This window comes from Trichechus manatus, unplaced genomic scaffold (genome assembly GCF_000243295.1).
Source record: "Trichechus manatus latirostris isolate Lorelei unplaced genomic scaffold, TriManLat1.0 scaffold00048, whole genome shotgun sequence".
NCBI classification, from domain to species: domain Eukaryota; kingdom Metazoa; phylum Chordata; class Mammalia; order Sirenia; family Trichechidae; genus Trichechus; species Trichechus manatus.
In genome coordinates, this window is record NW_004443984.1 from 8,094,199 (window position 1) to 8,116,827 (window position 22,629).

Sequence of the window (22,629 nt, forward strand, 5' to 3'; positions counted from 1 at the left end):
CTACTGATCTCAAACATTTCCTCATGTGTCTGTTAGCCACCTGAAAGTCTTCTTTGATGAAGTGTCTGTTCGTATTCTTTGCTCATTTTTGAGGTATTGAAGTAATTTACAGATTTTAGAGATTAGACCCTTTATCAAATATGTCGTAGCCAAAAATTTTTCCCAGTCTGTAAGTTCTCTTTTTTCTCTCTTGACAAAGTCTTTTGATGTGCATGTTTAATTTTTAAGAGCTTCTGGTTATCTAGTTTCTCTTCTGGTATTTGTGCATTGTTAGTTATGGTTTGTATACTATTTATGCCATAGTCCCCTAGCATTGTCCCTAGTTTTTCTTCCATGATCTTTATCGGTTTAGATTTTATATTTAGGTCTTTGATCCATTTTGAGTTAGTTTTTGTGTATGGTGTGAGGTATGGATCTTGTTTCATTTGTTTACAGATGGACATCCAGTACCATTTGTTAAAGAGACTGTTGTTTCCTCATTTAATGGACTTTGGCCATTTGTCAAATATCAACTGCTCATGAATGGATTTATGTCAGGGTTCTCAATTTTGTTCCATTGGTCTGTGTGTCTGTTGTTGTAGCAGTACTAGGCTGTTTGGACTACCATGGGTGTAAAAAAGGTTCTAAAATCAGGTAGTGTGAGGCCTCTCGCTTTGTTGTTCTTTTTCAGTAATGCTTTACTTATCTGAGGCCTCTTCCCTTTTCATATAAAGTTGGTGATTTATTTCTCCATCTTGTTAAAGAATGCTGTTGGAATTTGGATTGGGATTGCACTGTATCTGTAGATCGCTTTGGGTAGTATTGACATGTTCACAATGTTGAGTCTTCCTATCCATGAGCAAGGTATGTTTTTCCACTAGTGTAGGTCTGTTTTGGTTTCTTGCAGTAGTGTTTTATAGTTTTCTTTGTATAGGTCTCTTGCATCCCTGGTTAGATTTATTCCTAAGTACTTTACCTTCTATAAAGTTCTTAGGAATAAATCTTTATCTTCTCTACCACGCATCTGTCAGTTTGTCGTACTGTGGTGTCTTATGTGTTGCAGTGATACTGGAATCTTAGCCCCCGGTATTTCAAATACCTGCAACGTCACCCTTGGTGGACAGGCTTCAGTGGAGCCTCCAAACTAAGACAGACTAGGCAGAAGGACCTGGCAGTCTACTTCTGAACAAATTGGCCAGTGAAAACCTTATGAATAGTAGTGGAACATTGTCTGATATAGTTTTGGAAAATAGCTCCTCAGGTTATTTTTGCACACAAAATATGACTGCGGAGGAGCTGCCTTCTCAAAGTAGAATCAACTGTAATGACAGGGATGGAGTAAAGCTTTCGGGACCTTATCATTTGCTAATGTGGTATGACTCAAAATAATGAAGAAACAGCTGCAAACATCCCTTAATAATTGGAACATGGAATGTATGAAGTATGAATCTAGGAAAATTGGAAGTCATCAAAAATGAAATGGACTGCATAAACATCGTTATCCTAGGCATTAGTGAGCTGAAATGGGCAGGTATTGGCCATTTCAAATCAGACAATCATATGGTCTACTATGCCGGGAAAGACTAATTGAAGAGGAATGGCGTTGCATTCATTGTCAAAAGGAACATTTCAGGATTTATCCAGAAGAATAATGCTGTCAGTGATAGGATAATATTCATATGCCTACAGGGAAGACCAGTTAATATGATTAATATTCAAATTTACACACCAGCCAATAAGGCCAAAGATGAAGAAATTGAAGATTTTTACCAACTTCTGTTGTCTGAAATTGATCAAACATGCAGTCAAGATGCATTGATAATTACTGGTGATTGGAATGTGAAAGCTGGAAACAAAGAGGAAGGATCAGTACTTGGAAAATATGGCCTTGGTGATAGAAATGATGCAGGGTAGAATTTTCTAAGACCAGCGACTTCTTCATTGCAAATACCTTTTTTCAACAACATAGACGGTGGCTATACATGTCGACCTGGCCAGATGGAATACACAGGAATCAAATCAACTACATCTGTGGAAATAGATGATGGAGAAGTTCAGTATCATCAGTCAGAACAAAGCCAGGGACCTACTGGAAGTAGACCATCAATTGCTCATATGCAAATTCCAGTTGAAGCTGAAGAAAATTAGAGCAAGTCCACGAGAGCCAAAATACGACGTTGAGTATATCCCACCTAATTTAGGGTCCATTTCAGGAATAGATTTGTTGCATTGATGCCATTGTCTAAAGACCACACAAGTTGTGGAATGACATCAAGGACATCATACATGAAGAAAGCAAGAGGTCATTAAAGAGACAGGAAAGAAAGAAAAGACCAAAATGGATGTCAGAAGAGACTCTGAAAGTTTCTCTTGAACGTTGAGTAGCTAAATTGAATGCAAGAAATGATGAAGTAAAAGAGCTGAACAGAAGATTTCAAAGGGTGGTTCAAGAAGACAGAGTAATGTATTTTAATGAAACGTGCAAAGACAGGGAGTTAGAAAACCAAAATCGTATAACACGCTCGGCATTTCTCAGGCTGAAAGAACTGAAGAAAAAATTCAAGCCTCAAGTTGCAATATTGAAGGATTCTGTGGGCAAAAAATGGATACACAGAGTCAGTATACCAAAAAGAATTGGTCAGTGTTCAACCATTTCAGGAGGTAGCATATGATCAAGAACTAATGGTACTGAAGGAAGAAGTCCAAGCTGCACTGAAGGCATTGGAGAAAAACAAGGCTCCAGGAATTGATGGAATACCAATTGGGATGTTTAAAGGAATGAATATAGCACTGGAGGCACTCACTCATCTATGCCAAGAAATTTGGAAGACAGCTTCCTGGCCAGCCAACTGGAAGAGATCCATAGTTGTACCCCTTCCAGAGAAAGGTGATCAAGAAGAAAACAAAAATTATTGAAAAATACCGTTAATAACACATGAAAGAAAATTTTTCTGAAGATCATTTGGAAGTGTTTTCAGCAGTACATTGACAGGGAACTGCCAGATATTCAAGCTGGATTTAGAAGAGGACGTGGAACGAGGGATATCATTGCTGATGTCAGATGAATCATGGCTTAAAGCAGAGAATACCAGAAAGATGTTTACCTGTGTTTTATTGACTATGCAAAGGCACTTGACTCTATGGATCGTAACAAATTAAGGATAACGTTGTGAAGAATGGGAATTCCAGAACACTTAATTGTGCTCATGAGGAACATAGACCAAGAGTCAGTCGTTTGAACAGAACATGGGGATACTGCATGGTTTAAAATCAGGAAATGTGTGTGTCAGGGTTGTGTCCTTTCACCATACTTACTCAATCTGTATGCTGAGCAAATAATCTGAGAAGCTGGACTATATGAAGAACAATACTGCATCAAGATTGGAGGAAGATTCATTAACTACCTGCAGTATGCAGATGACACAACCTTGCTTGCTCAAAATGAAGAAGATTTGAAGTACTTACTGATGAAGATCAAAGACTACAGCCTTCAATATAGATTATACTTCATAAAGAGAAAAAAAATCCTCAAAACTGGGCCAATAAACAACATCATGATAAACAGAGAAAATATTGAAGTTGTGAAGGACTTCACTTTACTTGGATCCACAGTCAACACCCATGGAAGCAGCAGGCAAGAAATCAAATGACATATTGCATTAGGCAAATCTGCTGCACAGGACCTCTTGAAAGTTTCAAAAAGCAAAGATATCACTTTGAGGATTAAGGTACACCTAACTCAAATCCTGGTATTTTTAATTGCCTCATATGCATGGGAAAGTTGAACAGTGAATAAGGAAGACTGGAGAAGAATGATGCCTTTGGATTGTGGTGTTGGCAAAGAATATCGGACTGCCAAAAGAATGAACAAATCTGTCTTAGAAAAAGTACAGCCAGAATACTGCTTGGAAGCAAGGATTGTGAAACTCCATCTCACATATTTTGGATATGTTATCTGGAGGGACCAATCCCTGGAGAAGGACATAATTCTTGGTAGAGTAGAGGGTCTATGAAAAAGAGGAAGACCCTTAATGAGATGGATTGACACAGTGGCTACGATGATGGGCTCATGCGTAACAACGATTGTGAGGATGGCACAGGACTGGGCAGTGTTTCGTTCTGTTGTACACAGGGTCTCTATGAGTTGGAACCGACTCGATGGCCCCCAGCAACAACTTTCTCTTCTTGGGGCCCTGTTGTAAATGGCATTGATTTGGTGATTTCCTTTTAGAAGTTCTCTGTGTTGGTGTAGAGGAACTCAACTGATTTTTGTATGTTAACCTTGTATCCTGCTACTTTGCTGAAATCTTCTATTAGTTCCAGTAGTTTTCTTGTGGATTCTTGGGGTTTTCTGTGTATAAGATCATATCATCTGTGAATAGGAATAGTTTTACCTCTTCCTTACCAATTTGAATGCCCTTTATTTCTTTTTCTTGCCTTATTGCTCTAGCTAGAACTTCTAACACGATGTTGAGTAAGAGTGGTGATAAAGGGCGTCCTTGTCTGGTTCCTGTTCTCAAGGAAATGCTTTCAGTCTCTCTCCGTTTAGAACAATGTTTACTGTTGGTTTTGTGGAAATACCCTTCATTGTAGCGAGGAATTTCCCTTCTATTCCTATTTTGCTGAAAGTTTTACCAAGAATAGGTATTGGACTTTTTAAATGCCTTTTCTGCATCGATTGATATGATTATCTGACTCTTTTCTTTTGTTTTATTTATGTGGTATATTACATTGATTGATTTTCTAATGTTGAACCGTCCCTGCATACCTGGTAAGAATTGCACTTGGTCATGATGTATTATTATTTTTTATTGTGCTTTAAGTGAAAGTTTACAATTCAAGTTAGTCTGTCATACAAAAATTTATACATACATTGTTATATGACCCTAGTTTCTGTCCCTATCCTGTGACAGCACACTACTTCTTTCCACCCCGGATTTCCCGTGTCCATTCCACCAACTCCTGACCCACTCTGCCTTCTCATCTCGCTTCCGGAACAGGAGCTGCCCATTTAGTCTGATGTATCTACTTGAGCTAAGAGGCACACTCTTCACGAGTATTGTTTTATGTCCCATGGTCCAGTCTAATCTTTGTCTGAAGAGTTGGCCTCAGGAATGGATTTAGTTTTGAGCTAACAGAGAGTCCGGGGGCCATGTCTTCTGGGGTCCCTCCAGTCTCAGTCAGACCATTAAGTCTGGTCTTTTTACTAGAATTTGAGTTCTGCACGCCACTTTTTTCCTGCTCTGTCAGGGACTCTCTGTTGTGTTTTCTGTTAGGGCGGTCATTAATGGTAGCCAGGGACCATCTAGTCCTTCTGGTCTCAGGCTGATGAAGTCTCTTGTTTATGTGGCCCTTTCTGATGCATTATTTTTTTGATATGCTGTTGCAGTGTATTGGTTAGAATTTTGTGGAGAATTTTTGCGTCTATATTCATGAGGGATATTGATCTGCAGTTTTCTTTTTTCATGGTGTCTTGACCTGGCTTCGGTATTAGGGTTATCCTGGCTTCATAGAATGGATTCAGAAGTATCCCTTCCTTTTCTCTGCTCTGAAATAATTTGAGTAGTATTATTGTATGGTTTTCTCTGAAAGTTTAGTGGAATTCTCCAGAGATGCCGTCTAGGCCAGGGCTCTTTTTTTGTTGGGAGTTTTTTAAATTACCTCTTGAATCTCGTCTTTGTTGTGTTCTGTTTTAGTTTTTCTACCTCAGTTTCAGCTAGTTTAGGTAGGTTGTGTGTTTCTAGTAATTTGTCCATATCCTCTGGGGTTTCTAAATTTGTTGGAGTACAGTTTTTCATAGTATTCCATTATGATCCTTTTTATTTTACTTGAATCTGTTGTGATTTCACCTGTCTCATTTCTTTTTTGGCTTATTTACTTCCTCTCCTGTTTTTCTTTTGTCAGTTTGGCCAGCGGTTTGTCGATTTTGCTGATCTTTTCGAAGAACCAACTTTTGGTCTTGTTTGTTGTTGCTATTGTTTTTCTGTTCTTTGTTTCATTTATTTCTACTCTGTCCTTTATTATTTTCTTTTTTCTGGTGCCTGAGGCCTTCTTGTGCTGCTCTCTTTCTGTTTGTTTGAGTTGTAGGGTGAGTGTTTTGATTTTGGCCCTTCTTTTTTTATGTGTGCGTTTATTGATATAAATTGACATCCAAGCACTGGTTTTGCTATATCCCAGAAGGTTTCGGTAAAATGTGTTTTCATTCTCATTTGATTCTGTGAATTTTTTTATTCCATCCTTGATTTCTTCTATTACTTAGTAGTTTTTAAGCAAAGTGTTGTTCAGTTTCTATGTATTTGATTATTTTTCTTAGTGTTTTCTGTTATTATTTTTTACTTTATAGCATTGTGATCATTTTATGGCATTTGTATTATTTTGATGTTTTGGATTATAGTGTCCTTCCTTATCCTTTATGGTGTATTTTACTTTAAAGTCTGTTTTATCAGAGATTAATATTGCCACTCCTGCTCTTTTTTTGGTTATTGTTTTCTCGAGTTTTAGTTTTAGTTTGTTTATGCCTTTGTGTCTAACGTGTGTGTCTTCTACACACTATATAGATGGATTGTATTTTTTTTTATCCATTCTACCACTCTCTATCTCTTTACTGATGCATTTAGGCCATTTACATTGTCGTTATTGATATTTATGAGCTTACTGATGTCATTTTGTTCTTGGTTGTTTTTCTCTTTGTGGTATTGACAGTTTTCTTTATTCCACTTATTTTCTGTGCAGAGTTCTTTTTTGTTTATGGAGTTTCTTTTCATCTCTTTCATTGTTGTTGATGTTGTGCTTGCTGAGGCTTTTTTTTTCTTCTTTTTTATTTTGATGGGTAGGTTTTTTATCATTCTTTGCGGTTACCTTGAAATTTGCCTTTGTTTTTCTAAGTTTAAACTAGTTTTTTTATTTTTTGATATCACCTTGACTTCCTCTCCATATGGAAGTTCTATGACTACACCATTTATTCTCTCTTTTTTGTTTTGTCATTGTCTTCATTTACATATTTATGTCTCTGGTTCCCTGTTTTCAGGCTTTTAGCTTTGTTTTGTTTTTGTGAATTTCCTGTCTGGGTTAGTATCTGATTGATCTGTCCTGTATTCTAGTCTTGGATTGTTGTCTGATGTTGTTGGTTCTCTAACCAGAGGACATCCTTTAATATTTCTTGTAATTTTGGTCTGGTTTTTACATATTCCCTTAATTTCTCTTTATCTGGAAATGGCCTAATTTTGCCATCATATTTGAGAGACAGTTTTGTTGGATTTATAATTCTTGGCTGGCAATTATTTCTTTCAAGGCTTTATATATGTCATCCCATTGCCTCTTGGTGGCATAGTTTCTGCAGAGTAATCAAAGCGTAAGTGTTATTGGTTCTCCTTTGTAGGTAACTTTTCTTTTATCCCTAGCCGCTCTCAGGATTCTTTCTTCATCTTTAGTTTTGACAAGTGTGATCATGGTATGTCTTCGTGACGTTCCTTTGTGGTCTGTCCTGTATGGGGTTCGTAGAACTTCTTGGGTAGATGTCTTCTCATCTTTCATGACATTAGGGACATTTTCCACCAGCAAATCTTTGACAATTCTCTGTGTTTTCTGTTATCCCCCCTTGTTCTGGTGCTCCAGTCATTGTAGCTTATTCCTCTTGATAAACCCAAAACCAGACCCGTTGCCGTCGAGTCGATACCAACTCATAGTGACGCTATAGGACAGAGTAGAACTGCCCCATAGGGTTTCCAAGGAGTGGCTGGTGGATTCAAACTGCCGAGCTTTTGGTTAGCAGCCAAGCCCTTAACAACTGTGCCACCAGGTCCTCTTGATAGTATCACACATAATTCTTAGGCTTTCTTCATTTTTCTTTTTTCTTATCTTTCCTCAAACAAATTGGTGCCAAAGGATTTATCTTCAATTTCACAAATTCTGGCTTCCATTGTCTCAGTTCTGTTCCATGGCCTTCTATTGAGTTGTCTAATTCTGAAATTTTATTGTTAATCTTTCGGATTTCGAGTTGCTGTTTTTATATGGTTTCTAGCAGCCTGTTTATTCTGTCATTTTGTTCTTGTATTGTTTTCCTGAATTCTTTTATTGCTTTGTCTGTGTTTCTTGGTTCGGTCTGTGTTTTGCCTGATCTCCTTCTTGATCTCCTGGTGAGCTCTGTATATTAGTCTTTTGAATTCTTTATCAGGTAATTCCATTGCCTTATCTTTGTCTGGAAGGTTTTCTGGTTCTTCATTTGGTCACTTGCTGCAGCCATTTTGTCCTGCTTCTTTATGTGATTCGATAGTGACTGTTGCCTCCGAGGCATCAATAATTATTGTATTTTTGTTTATTATGTCCTGAATTTTTGTTTTATTTTATTTTGATATGTCCAAGTAGCATGTGTGCTACTCTGGTCTTTAATCTGTCCTTGTTGAAGCTCTTACCTCCTGTTTCCAGGTGGTCGGAACAGCTGTTAGTTGTGTGAGCCTGGGAATATGTTCACTGTTCTTGTGGGGCTGCTGAAGATGAAGGAAGTGATGACTCTGTCTTGCTGGTCATCTACCCATGGGTGCAGGAGGTGTCCTTCCTGGTCATGGGGTTGGGTGTTGTGTGTGCTGTGCTGCTTACCTGTTGGTCAGGGCACAGGTGCCCAGGTTGTTGGTAGCCGAGTATGTGGTGCAGAGACTCTCACCTACAGTCCTGGGCAGGCAGGGCTGCGAGGGGATGTTTGGTGCAGGCACAGATCTCTGGTTGCAGTTGAGGGCAATGTAGGGGGCAAGGCAGGGGGCTGTCACCTGCTTCCGGGTGCCTGGATCAAGGCTGTGCCCCTGTCCTCTAGGGCACACAGGGAGTGGGTAGTGCAACTGGTCCTTGGGTGCCTGTTGCCATTGGCTGGAGGGGTTGGGAGGCTCCAGTGGTTCTTAGGCCCCCATTGTGGATTGATTAGGCCGCTTCTCAGGGGGCAGGGCGATGGCAAATGCTACAAAACTTCAGCTCCCTCTTGGCTGCTGCAGGTGAAAATGGGCTTAAGCTGGTAGCCCTGCCTGTTTTGTCCTCAAGAGGGCAGGCCATGCCGGGTCAGTCAGCAAGGCACTGGTGCAGGTGATTGGCGGTGGTGAAGAGTGCTGCAAGCCCATGGACCCCCTACACCACTTATTGGGTGCAGGAGTGGGCACCTCCAGATGGCTTAGGGAGCATGGCAGTGTTGAATGCCGCTGGATTGGTGTTGGAGTGGGGACGGGGTTAGATGAGGAGAAAGGAGTGCTTCTTGGCCATGGAGCTCTGGTGGGCAAACAGGTGTGGTGCGCATGGTGGGTTTGGAGCTTGCACTTAGCTTTCGCAGGTCTCGTGTCACTCCTCTTTGGTTATGGAGGTGTGTGGAGAGTCAGTGCTGCTTAGCTTCGCCAGATGGGGTAGGTTTTCGCTTGGGATGCTGTTGTTTACTTCAGTATGTCTGCACAGTGCAGGTTTAGCTAGCAGGGTGCTGGTAATCTGGTGATCCGTAATTCCCCATTTCCACTGTTTTTGAATTGTCTTTCCATCCACCTGTCACTCAGTCTGATTCTTCAGCTTTGTCTTTGATCCTTAGGGTTCCTAGATTGCCCTGTATATCCATTTCACTTTTTATTTCAGGTCTTTGTTGTGAGAGGGTCTGCATGAGGCATCTGACTATTCTGCCATCTTGGCCCTGACTCCCACACTCGTACTTTTATAGCATGATTCCTTCATGACGCTAGTGATAATAGTTGTCACTTGTAGTACTTGTATTCTGATCTTTTTGGACATTACCTCACTGCTCCCTAGCGTACGAGACGAGTGGCATTCTCATTTTACAGGCCATACAACTAGGAAAAGGTCATCTTGGGATGTGGACTCAGTTCTGTGTGCATCCCAAGCCCATCTGTTCTTCCCATTGCATGACCCTTACCTCTCAGTTTGTCTGTCCTTACACTAATGTGAAAGAAGATGAGACCTCTTAAGTGATGGACAGCAAGAATAAATAAATGGGAAAGGGGGAATGAGTAGCCAAAGGTAGGTTAGTTTCTCTAATGATGCTTTCATATCAGCTCTTTTATTTTACCTTCACAGCACAGATGTGTGAGTATGGTAAGTGCCTCCAGTTTGAGAGTTGAGGAGTACACAGCAAGATACTAAGTTTCTCGCATGGTGCTGCCAGTCTGGTGGAAGCTGTGCCAGAACTCAGATTGTCGTCTTACTCCTTAGCTCATTGACTTTTGCTCTGTGTTCCCACCTCTTGTCTTCTCTTGTCATTTCTTACCAGAAAGCATGACAGAGTTGATAAGATTTCAGGATTCATTCTGCTCTCCTCAGCCTGTCAGAAACTGTACACAAGCACTATTTCTTTAGACTTTTAGCTTGATCTGCAACTCAGTGGCTTTTTCTGTGTGTGTGTACTTTAGGTGAAAGTTTATAGAGGAAATTAGTTTCTCTTTCAAAAATTTATACACCAATTGTTTCGTGACATTGGCTGTAATCCCTGCAATGTGTCAGTACTCTTCCCCTTTTCACCTGGGTTCCTCGTTTCCGTTTGTCCAGTTTTCCTGTCCCTGCCTTCTCGTCGTTGCTTTTGGCCAGGTGTTACCCATTTGGTCTCATATACTTGATTGATCCAAGAAGTCTGTTCCTCACATGTATTACTGTTTGTTTTATAAACCCACTACCGTCGAGTTGATTCCGACTCGTAGTGACCCCATAGGGTTCTCGAGGCTGTAAATCTCTATGGAAGCAGACTGCCACATCTTTCTCCCATGGAGCTGCTGGTGGGTTCAAACTGCTGACCTTTTGGTTAGCAGTTGATCATTTTAACCATTCTGTCACCAGGGCAATTTTATAGGCCTGCCTAATCTTTGGCTGAAAGGTGGACTATGAGAGTGGCTTCAGTTCTGAGTTAGAATGGTGTTTGGCAGCCATAGTCTCAGAGGTTCCTCCAGTCTCTGTCAGACCAGTAAGTCTGGTCTTTTTTTGTGAATTTGAATTTTGTCCTACATTTTTCTCCTGCTCTGTCCAGGACCCTCTAGTGTGATCCCTGTCAGAGTGGTTGGTGGTGGTAGCCAGGCACTATCTTGTTCTTTCTGGTCTCAGGCTGCTTTAGGCTGTGGTTCATGTATCCCATTAGCCCTTTGGACTAATATTTTCCTTGCGTCTTTGGTTTTCTTTACGCTCCTTTGCTCTGAATGGGATGAGATCAATAGATGTATCTTAGATGGCCGCTCGCAAGCTTTTAAGACCCCAGACGCTACTCACCATAGTAGGATGTAAAATTTTCTTTATGAATTATGTTATGGCAGTTGACCTAGATGTCCCCCAAGACCATGGTCCAATGCCCTCAACCCCAGTAACCCGGTCCTTCAAGGTACTTGGGTGTGTCTAAGAAGTTTCTGTGACTGTGCCCCCTTTGTGCTCTATTATATATATGAATATACATGCTGTACATACAAATATGTATGTTCAAATGTCCATAGCCTAACCTATGTATGTATGTGGGCATACTCCTTATATCCCCTCCTTCCCCTACTCAGCATACATATCTGCCTGTGTATCTGCTTGTAAGTTATTATTTGTTTTTACTGATGTTGTATGGTTGTATATGCTATAGTATTTACTGTGGTTGCCTCCCCCCACCCTGCCCCGTGTTCCTCTAAGTGTTTTCTTTTGCCTTGGTCAGATTTTGCTGACATCCCCTATGTTGTGTGTTGTCTTTCCCTTTACCAAAGTTAATACTTGTCTATTATCTAGTGATTTCCCTTCCCTTCTCATAACCTTCAAAGATTGTTTCTTTCTGTGTGTAAACCTTTTATTGAGTTTTTATTATATTGGTCTCATACAATATTTGTCCTGTTGTAATTGACTTATTTCACTCAGCATAATGCCATCCAGATTCATCCATGTTCTGAGATGTTTTGACGATTCATCATTGTTCTTTATCATTGCGTAGTATTCCATTGCGTGTAATACAATTTGTTTATCCATTCATCTGTTGATGGAAACTTAGGTTGTTTCCATCTTTTTCCTACGGTGAATAGTGCTGCAGTGAACGTGGGTGTGCATATGTCTATTTGTGTGACGGCTGTTATTTCTCTAGGATATATTCCTAGGAGTAGGATTGCTGGATCAAATGATATTTCTATTTCTAGCTTTTTAAGGAAGCACCATATTGTTTTCCATAGTGGTTGAGTGGTTGTACCAGTTTGCATTCCCACCTGCAGTTATGAGAGTTCCAATCTCCCCACAACCTCTCCAGCATTTACCATTTTCTGAATTTTTGATCAGTTTTATTCTTGCAGGGATGAGATGGTATCTCATCATGGTTTTGATTTGCTTCTCATCTCTCCTAATGGCTAATAATGACGAGCATCTTTTCCTGTATTTGTTGGCCACTTGAATGTCCTCTTTGGTGAAATGTCTGTTCATGTCTTTTGCCCATTTTGTGATTGGGTTGCTTGTCCTTTTATTGTTGAGTTATTGAAATTTTCTGTGTATTTTAGAGATTAAACCTTCATCAGTTATGTCATTGTCAGAGATTTTTTCCCAGTCTGTAGGTTCTCTTTATACTCTCTTGGAAAAGTTTTTTAGTGAGCATAAGTATTTAATTTTTAGGAGGTCCCAGTTATCTTCTGGAGTTGCAGTTTTAGTTATGCTTCATATTCTATTTATTCCATAAATTAGGGCCCCTAGCATTTGTCCCTATGTTTTGTTTCATGAACATTAAAATTTTAGGTTTTACATTTAGGTCTTTGATCCATTTTTAGTTAGTGTTTGTGTATGAGGTAAGGTATGGATCCTATTTCATTTTTCTGCAAATGGATATCCAGTTTTGCCAGCACCGTTTGTTGAAGAGACTGTCTTTTCCCCATTTAATAGACTTCTACCCATTGTAAAAGATCAGGTGTCCATACTTGGATGGATTTATTTCTGAGCTCTAAATTCTGTTCCATTGGTCTACGTGTCTTTTGTACGTACCAGTATCAGGCTGTTTTGACTACCATAGCTGTGTGTAGGAGATTCTGAGATTGGGTAGTATGAATCCTCCTACTTGGTTCTTCTTTTTTCAGTAATGTTTTACTTATCCGGGGGCTCTTTCCTTTCCATATAAAGTGGGTGATTAGTTTTTCCATCTCATTAAAGAGCGTTGATGGACTCTGGATTGGGATTGCATTGTATCTGTAGATTGCTTTGGGTAGTATTGACATTTTCACAATGTTAAGTCCATGAGCATGGTATGTTTTTGCACTTACGAAGATCTCTTTTGATTTCTTACTGTAGTGTTTGGTAGTTTTATTTGTGTAAGTCTTTTACATCCCTAGTTAGGTTTATTCCTAAGTATTTTATCTTTTAGGGGGCTATTGTAAATGTTACTGTTTTCCTGATTTCCTTTTCAAAGTTCTCTTTGTTAGTGTAGAGGACTATGACTGATTTTTATATGTTGATCTTGTATCCTTCCACTTTGCTGATTCCTTGTATTAGTTCCAGTAACTTTCTTGTGGATTCTCTGGGATTTTCTGTGTATAGGATCATATCATCTATGAATAGGGAAAGTTGTACTTCTTCCTTACCAATTTGGATGTCCTTTACTTCCCTTTCTTGTCTTATTACTTTAGCTAGCACTTCCAGTACAGTGTTGAATAAGAGTGGTGATGTGATGAAGGGCATCCTTGTCTGATTCCCGTTCTTAGGGGGAATGCTTTCAGTCTCTACATTGAGAGTAATGTTGGCTGTTGGTGCGACTCAGTGGCATTTTGATGCCATATTTTGTTGTCTGGTATTTTAAAAAGGATAGTTTTCTACGTTTGTTCTTTTTGTGTATGTCTCAGTCATCTGGTGCTGCTCTAACAGGAATACCACAAGTGGCTGGTTTTAACAAAGAGAAATTTATTCTCTCACGGTCCAGTACGCTACAAGTCCAAATTCAGGGCATTAGCTCCGGGGGAACACTTTCTCCATTGGCTCTGGAGGAAGGTCTGTGTCATCAATCTTCCTTTGGTCTGGGAGCTTCTCTGTGCAGGAACCCCAGGTCCAAAGGACATGCTCTGCTCTCGGCACTGCTTTCTTGGTGGTATGAGGTTCCCATGTGTCTCTGCTCACTTCTGTCTTTTATATCTCAAAAGAGATTGCATTAGGACACTAATCTTGTCAACCACATCAGTATAACCTCATCACAATGATAGAATTTATAACACATGAGGAGATCACATATAATCTCATCATAGTGGTAGAGTTTACAACACGTAAGGATATCACATCAGATAACACAATCACACACTACTGGGAATCATGACCTAGCCAAGGTGCTACACACATTTTTGGGGGGACACAATTCAGTCCATGACAGTGTACATCATCTCTGTCAGCAGTGTCAGGTTTTCCAAGGGCAAGAAATCTGACCTCAGTTAGAGATCCTTTTCGCTCACTAAGTTTATATTAAAATCTGCTTCTCGCGATGTATTGATGGTGTTGGTCGAAGTTGTTAGGTGTTGTCGAGTTGGCTTTGACTCGTGGTGACCTTATGCATAAGAGAACAGAACTTTGCCTGGTTCTGCACCATCTTCATGATAAAGTGAAACCTACGAAAGCTAGAATTGGATGGGACTGCCTTGTTTTTCTGGGTCTCTTAAGTTTTCTGCCTTTAACAGGGTGTAGTCTTATCACTTTTCTGTCACTCTCTATTATAGAATGTATTTGAGTTTTCCTTTACTGACAGGAGCGCTGGTAGTGCAGTGGTTAAGAGCTGTGGCTGCTAATCAAACAGTTGGCAGTTTGAATCTACTAGCTGCTCCTTGGAAACCCTATGGGGCAGTTCTGCTCTGTCCTATAGGGTTGCTATGAGTTGGAACCAACTCAGTAGCACTCGACAACAAAGTAAAAGTACCTCACACATCAAAACAAGGAGCAATACATTCATAATCTCTATGGCATCTTCTGTAAACTTATATATTAAATAATATTACAATGTCATTGTTTATTCTCTTCTCATTTTCTGAGTCAGATGGGGTCATACCACACACGGAAAAACTTTTTTTTTTTTTAAAAAGGGGAACCACTTTAAAATTATAAGTGCCTTAGAGTTCTTTTTAAATCAGGTCATGGAGATCTACCTTAATCTTTTTTATGGCTGCATTGTATTTCACCGTAAGGATGTACTAAATTAGGATTTTATAATCCAGTTAACTTTTTAAAAAAATTAATTCCCTAATTGTGTCTTGGAATAGGCATGTTAGAGTAAGTTTTTATCGCCTCAGAGGAAATTTAAGTTAACATACTACTCAGAAAGAAAGTAAATTTTTTCATTGTAACCTGTTTTCTCTAGTAATAAGTTTATTAAAGCAATCTTTCTTAATATTACTCAAAGCTCAGTAAGAGGTGAAGATTGGAAGATAAGATGGTGCATTTTAAGGTATTAGAAATGATGTGTTTTGGATAAGATGGACCTGAGTTCACATCCCAGCTTCGTTATTCACCAGCTGTGGTGATCCTGGGCATATTATTTAATCTGTCTGAGTCTCAGTTAAGGAGCCCTGGTGGCACAGTGGTTAAAATGCTTAGCTGCTAACCGGAGGGTTGGCAGTTCAAACCCCTCGTTCACTCCACAGAAGAAAGATATGGCAGTCTGCTTCTGTAAAGATTACAGCCTTGGAAACCCTATGAGGCAGTTCTACTCTGTCCTGTAGGGTTGCTGTGAGTTGGAATCGACTCGATGGCAATAGGTTTGAGTAACTTATTATGTAAAACACATGAAGCAAAAAATGATACTGTATTAGAAAGCGCCTAGCTTTATTACTTGTGATAAATCTGCAGCTGTTTTGCACATGGAGGCAAAAATAAACGTGTGGCTTTGGAAGCTTAAGGTTGGTTTTCAAAGTAATGACCCTTATAGTTAGATAAGTGCAGTTTACTAATCTATCAGTTGGGAATGACTAAAGGAATAGAAAATATAACCAGAAATGATGCCCGGAGTAGCTTGGGGGGGAAAGGCCCTCTAGAGCTAGGTATAGATTTGTAAACTGAGGAGGAGCTGCTGGGATTGTAAATTGCTTTGATCTGTATGCTTCTGTAGTCTTCTGAAAAGAGAGAAGGGTAGTGGTGATTAGTATTTTTCTCGTTCCCTTCTGCAATTTTTGAAGATGCAAGAGGTTTAGGGTGATGACAATAGTAATGGCAAACAGATTGGAACTTGACTAGAGTTTTCAGATTGAATGGTAGATTGCTGTATTATTTAACCTGGAATTGATAATGGACCTGTGAGGGTTGGACACAAGCTTAAAAATACGATTTCAACTCAGAATGATTTCAGTAAAGCAACACGGTCAGATGGGAGAAAAGTCTGCAGGAAATTGTGGCACTTGAGTAGTGTGGGAGTAGGTGAAGTCCTGTTAGAATAATAACCCCTGCCTTGACACATAGGTCATAGCATCCCTGGAAGCGCCCCTTTTTACTGCTCCCTTCACTGGGAGGAAAAAAGACAGAAAATGCATGGTTCTAGCCTTACGCAAAGGAACCCTGGTTGCACAGTGGTTACACTCTCGGCTGCCAGATTGGCGGTTCAAATCTACCAGTGGTTCCATGGGAGAAAAGATGTGACGATCTGCTCCCAAAAAGATCACAGCCCAGGGAAACCTATGAGGCAGTTCTACTCTGTCATACAGGGTTGCTGTGAGTCGGAATTGACTCATTGGCACACACCAACAGCAACAGCCTCACACGTTTGTTTTCACCTCGTGATTTTTCAACCAAAGAGCTAGATTAAGGACACAAAATTGGGGTTAATGACTAGCTGCTTAAGAATTAGATGAAATTAAAAACTTTGAGATTTTTGAAAGTAAGGAGAGTGTTATAGAAATGTAGTTAGTAGTTGCCACCTGAAGTCAGTTCCGACTCCTGGCAACCCCATAACACTTTAGTAAAGAAAGAAATGGGTACGTATTAATTTGTCTTAAGTTTAAGAAATGGCAGGTAGACTTTTGGGGCTATATATTGATTTTTTTTTTTTTAGCTTTTTTCCCCCAAATGAGTATATATGTATATACATATGTATACATACGTATATCTATGTTTTGTTTTCCCTTCCCCACTCAGGGGAGTTATGCATATCGGAGAACGAAAGAAGGCTTGTCTCTAAAGAGGCTTGGAGCAAACTGCAACAGTACTTTCCAAGGGCTCCTGAGTTTCCAAGTTACAAAGAATGCTGTTCACAGTGCAAGGTACTGAACTACTGACATCTGTGGAAAGTGCACGCCACCCCCTGGATTGACTTCCCAGGAGTATTAACACTGTACTTTTTATGGGGGTGTGGGGAGGAGGCAAGTCATGTGCTGTCAGCAGGAGATGGTTGATTTGCTTCATTCTCTTTCAGATTTTAGAACGAGAAGGGGAAGAAAATGAAGCCTTACATAAGATGATTGCAAATGAGCAAAAGACTTCTCTCCCAAATTTGTTCCAGGACAAAAACAGACCTTGTCTCAGTAACTGGCCAGAGGTATAATGATTCTCACAAAGGAAAGAATCCATCTTACCTTTTTAAGGCCCTTGCCAAAGTCCTGACGAGCTATTTCAGAACAACCCAGGGCTTCTTTAACTCTCATTTGTTTAGTTATCCTATCAGGAAGATTTACTCCGCCTTGCTGTTTCTTGGTAGACAGCTACGTTTCCATTGTGTTTACAAAACTTGAAAAAGGAAAACCACAGTATGTGAAAAGCATTTACTATAAGGAATTTATGTCAAGAATGCAGTGAATTAATGGATATTTTCATGTGATTTTTATGTTCTAGGATACGGATGTCCTCTACATTGTGTCACAGTTCTTTGTAGAAGAGTGGCGGAAGTTTGTTAGGTAGAAACTAAAAATTTTCTATTTTCTTTTTTGTTGATATTGGCTGCCATATTGTTAAAAAGTGATGGATTCTGTTAGTGGTACCCTTTGTGGTTATTTTTACTAGCATACACTGAAAGCTGTCTTTATGATTAAGTTAAATAAATTATCTTAAAAACAAATTGAATTACTAATATTCTTTGAATATATCTCTAGTTTTAAAATAATTATCTTTAAAAATACTCTCTTTATTCATACAATGATGAGGTGTATCTATCCTCCTTGTCTCATTTGAGTAGAAAGCCTACAAGATGTAGTCCTGTGTCATCGGTTGGAAACAGCGCTCTTCTCTGTCCCCATGGGGGGCTCATGTTTACATTTGCTTCCATGACCAAAGAAGATTCTAAACTGTGAGTTTCCTCTCTTCATGTGATTTCTCTATTTCTAATGATTAATAAAGTGTGTTTAGGAAATTTCTCATCTGACCTAAACAGTCTGTTTTAAGAATCCAGTCCTTTGCTGAATTGTGGGTTTTACTTTTTCCTTTTAGGTGTTCTATTAGAGTGAGCACTAGTCTTTTAAAAAAAAGAGACTGCTTCTCCATAAAAGGCAAGAGGCCACCCAGGGCTACCTTGCTCTTTATGCTTCTTCTCGCCCCTCCTGGTAATGCAGCTCTGCCTTCTCTTTCAGTAACCAGTACAGTGTCTCTAGTTGGAAGTCTTTACCAGAATCACATAACCCACATGGTCTAAGCTGTGGTTTTATTTCTCTGCAGCTGCCAGCCTTCAGAAAATAAAGGAGGAGGAAGTGGCTCTGAGCAAAGCCACTGATCTGGTCATCTTGAATTCTAGGGCCTTAAAATAAAAAATTTGTTCCACTTCCAGAAGAGCTCATCTATGAAATTCACTCCTGATGTTCCCATTTTATCTTTTAAAATAACTTTTAAATAACTATATAAAAGAAGATGGAATGCCTCTGACATTGCCAAAAGAAAATTGAAGTAAATAAATAAAAATTCCCTTGAGATTAAGCTAGGGTTAGGGAGTTTATTATTCACATATCTGTTCTTTAACAGTCTTCAAGGTAGCTTAGCGTTAATACATGTTTTCTTCCAGGTACCACCCCTCACATTGATTTCCCCCACCCTTTTTCCTTTTGTTTTTTGTTACTGTTGTAAATGACAGGTGTCCAAGAAAGTATATATGATAAACGTGTGCCACCATCCACCTTAAAAATGTAAACAATTCAAATGTATTTGAAAGCCCCTTAGTACTGTCCCTCCTTTCTTTTGCTCCTTTCTCTCTCCCCCTCCGTTTTTCTCTTGCCAGAACTGCCGTCCTGAATTTGAGGGTTATTAGTCCCAGAAAGTTTTTTTTTCTTTAATATGCACATAGTAATGTTTTATATATTTTAAATTTTTATGTAAATACCATCATACTGTATTACTCTTCTGCAACCAACTTAACGTACTCACTTATGTTTTTGAGGTTTAATCACGTTGATTCCTGTCACTCTAGTCCATTTAGTTTCACTGCTGTTGTAGCATTCCATTGTATGGAAAAGCTGCTCTTCCTTGTTAATAAATGATGTATCTTTCCTCTAATTCTTTTGTATTAAATATTGGTGTTGATAATTTTTGTTAAGGAGACTAATGAATGATGTTTGTTCTCTTAATTGCCATGTGTCTTAAGGCATATTGTGTTTTTTTTTGCACAGTATAGCTCTCATATGGCCTAGTGAGTGGCAAACGATACAAAAGCTCTTTGTTGTGGATCATGTAATTAAAATCACAAGAAGTGAAGTGGGAGATGTAAATCCTTCAGAAACACAGTATACTTCTGAGCCTAGTAAGTTTTCGTATAGCTCTTGATTTCTGTAGTTAAAAGTTGACATTTTAGGCAAAAGGAAGTGTTACATGAATATTGTATTCTCTGCTTAAAATTAAAGATCATATGATAGTCTAAACTAATATTCCCCAAGCAAGAACTACCAAATATTCATCTCATTATTTATGTGTTTATTTGTTGACAGTAAATGGGTTTCCTTATTTGCATACAACGGAAGACAGCAATCAATAGAAAATGTCACTGATGTTTAAATGAGTACTCACTTGTAACTTTGATACATGTTTTTTGGTCTTTGGTTTTTTGATAGGAACTCCTTAGCGACTTTTATTTTGCTTTTTTTAGAACTCTGTCCAGAATGCAGAGAAGGCTTATTGTGTCAGCAACAGAGGGACCTGCGGGAATACACTCAAGCCACCATCTATGTACATAAAGTTGTGGATAATAAAAAGGTATTACTCCCTCTTGTGGCCATGAGTAGTAATGATCGAGATTGTTTTTTGACTTTCTGTTAAATTTTTACTGACGACTGCTGAGGGCCATGTTTTTGTTTCCTCAGAGCTATTTGGCATCAGAATTGAAATTGGACAAGAACTGAAAATTGATGGTTATGTGATTATATGTGGATCTAGTCAGTTATTTGATAGGCAGATATTTATTGAATGTTAGCTGTGTGCCAGGAATGGTCTTGGTGCTAGGAATACAGTAAAGTCAAACAGGGTCAAGAACAGGTGCACATGATAAAGAGAAGACCAAAACTAAACCAGCGAATTCATAAGATGATTTCACAAAGGAACAAATTTTTTAAAGGAACTTAAGCAAGGAAAAGAGAGACTGATGGAGGTGGAGACCGTGGCGTTAGATAGGGCATAGAGGAAAGGCTTCTTGGAGGATGTGAAATGGTGGAGGGGGTAGTGGTAGTGTCGTCAGAACTTGTCTAACTTCAGGGTGGATAATGAGAATTACTATCAGCCCGAGGTTGATTCCTGTGAGGTGGAGGTCAGACATGCCTCCACTCTCCAGCCTTTTTACCGGTTTTGACACTAGCCATCTCCCCATGGCACTCTCTGCTCTTTTGCTGGGTTCAATAATTTGTTGCAGTAGCCACACAGAACTCACAGACCATACTTAAGAGTTAAATGGTTTATTAAGGAACAGTACAACTCAGGATCAGGATCAATAGGCTACAACTCAGAATCAGGATCAGGAAGCATTTAGGCAAAGTTTCCCTTCAGTGCAGGATAGCTGTCTCAGCTCCTCTCGATCGTGCAGGTCTCCTCTTGGCCCCCTGAGGATAGGCTTCTCTTTGCCACTGGTTCTGCTGCTGGGCCTCTTCTGGGCCTGTTGCTTTGTTCAGAGTTACAGCCTGTGACTTGTGGTACAGCTCTTTTAGGAGGTTCTTTGCCTCCTCTCTCTCCCTGCTGCTTCTCTCTTCTTTCTTCCTTCTGCTTCTTCCTGCTGCTTCTCTTCCTGTTTCTTTCTGACTCAAAAACCTCTGTGGGGTAGCTGCTTACATACACAAACTCCTGGTCAATTGCAAGGTATGGCCCTTGTGCAGGGCCAGGAACTGATCAGATTTTCTCTCCCTTCAGTGGGCCACAGCCACTTCATTTGTATAGTCTATTGACCAATCCCTGCAAGGCTGCAAGGTGCATACCAATCACAGGGCAGGCTGCAGCCCAGGACCAGACAAAAAGTATCAAACCAAGTTGTTTACAGCTTACCCAGGAAACCTCAATCAACCTGACAAAAGTAACAGACCCTCTAGGGTAGAAAATAAGGGTAAAGCTGACTCCTCAGGACTTAGGGGAAAAATCTCTCAAGCTGTTTTTCCGAAGATCCAACACACAAGGCCACATAAAGGAACTCATTTCACCACAGAGGAGGAGTTGTTTTACCTGAACATTGACTGTCACGAATCCAGCCTTGTGAAGAGCTGGGGAAGAGGGTTCCAGGCAAAGGGAACAAAGTCCACAAGGAAAACGCAGTGTGCTCAGGCAGCAGAGTGAAAATCAGTGCCTGGAGCAGTGCTGTCGAGTAGAACTGTCTGCGATGATGGAAATGCTCTGTATTTGCGCTGTGCACTATGGAAGTCATGAGGCTAGAGTGAACTGCTTTTTAATTAAATTTATGTAGACACATGTAGCTAGTGGACAGCGCTGGTCTAGAGTGAAGTTTATTATAAGGAAGGATAGTGATAATGGACGAATAGTCAGATTGTGTAGAAATCATACCAAGGATTTGGGATTTTATTCCAAACATAGATGTAAGCCCCTGAAAGATTTCAGGCAAGGACATGATGTGATGTAAATTATGCTTTAGGTTATGCTGGCCAGTGTATTTAGAATTGGCAAGGGCATGACAGGAGCAAGAAAGGCTGGTTTAGAAGCTCTTGCAGTTGATCTGCAAGGTTAGGTGATGTAGACAGATTTGGACATGTTTTGGAAGTGGTGGTAGAAGTTGGTATGGATTGGATTTGGAACATTTTTATTGTATTAAGGATGGCTCTTAGATAGATTCTGACCCAGATCTCTGGATATCTTACTAATTTAATGCCAGGATTTTTGAAATTAAAGACAAATAAAATACATTTTATTTGATGGTAGTTAGCAAACACATCATTTTAGAAGGGTGACTTTCAAATTATGCATCAGGGACCTAGGGTTTTGCTTTACAAGCTGAACTTCCACTTTCGTTCCCTAATTTGCAGAGAAAACTAAGTTACAGAAATCTCAATTTGCTTCTTGGAATTTTCTTAAACCTTTTATAGCTGTTTGCATGTGTATATATCTAATATAAAATAGTATCTATTTATAGCTTCATTGTTTATTTAGAGTTTTATAGCAGTATTTTTTTAGTGGTTTTCAAAAGAACACTTTCTACATCCTTCATTTTCTGAGTTCTTGAAGAGCATTGTATTTGTGGCATTTTGCCATCTGAACAAGTTTGAGAACCTGTGAACGGCTTGGTAATCAGAGTACTAGGAAAGGTGTAGAACATTTTTAAACTTCTGC

At 39.5% G+C, this 22,629-nt stretch overlaps 1 protein-coding gene across 9 annotated transcripts in view; it reads left to right on the forward strand.

The window, feature by feature from the left end:
* Nucleotides 1-22,629, forward strand: part of USP48 (ubiquitin specific peptidase 48) — a 106,223-nt gene that overhangs the window by 63,694 nt on the left and 19,900 nt on the right. For all 9 annotated transcript variants that reach the window (XM_023732123.1, XM_023732124.1, XM_004377153.3 and 6 more), the window contains 6 exons: nucleotides 17,038-17,162; nucleotides 17,315-17,437; nucleotides 17,731-17,792; nucleotides 18,071-18,181; nucleotides 19,488-19,618; nucleotides 19,961-20,067. In XM_023732123.1, coding sequence (XP_023587891.1) covers nucleotides 17,038-17,162; nucleotides 17,315-17,437; nucleotides 17,731-17,792; nucleotides 18,071-18,181; nucleotides 19,488-19,618; nucleotides 19,961-20,067 — 659 coding nt within the window. The remainder of the gene's footprint in view (nucleotides 1-17,037; nucleotides 17,163-17,314; nucleotides 17,438-17,730; nucleotides 17,793-18,070; nucleotides 18,182-19,487; nucleotides 19,619-19,960; nucleotides 20,068-22,629) is intronic.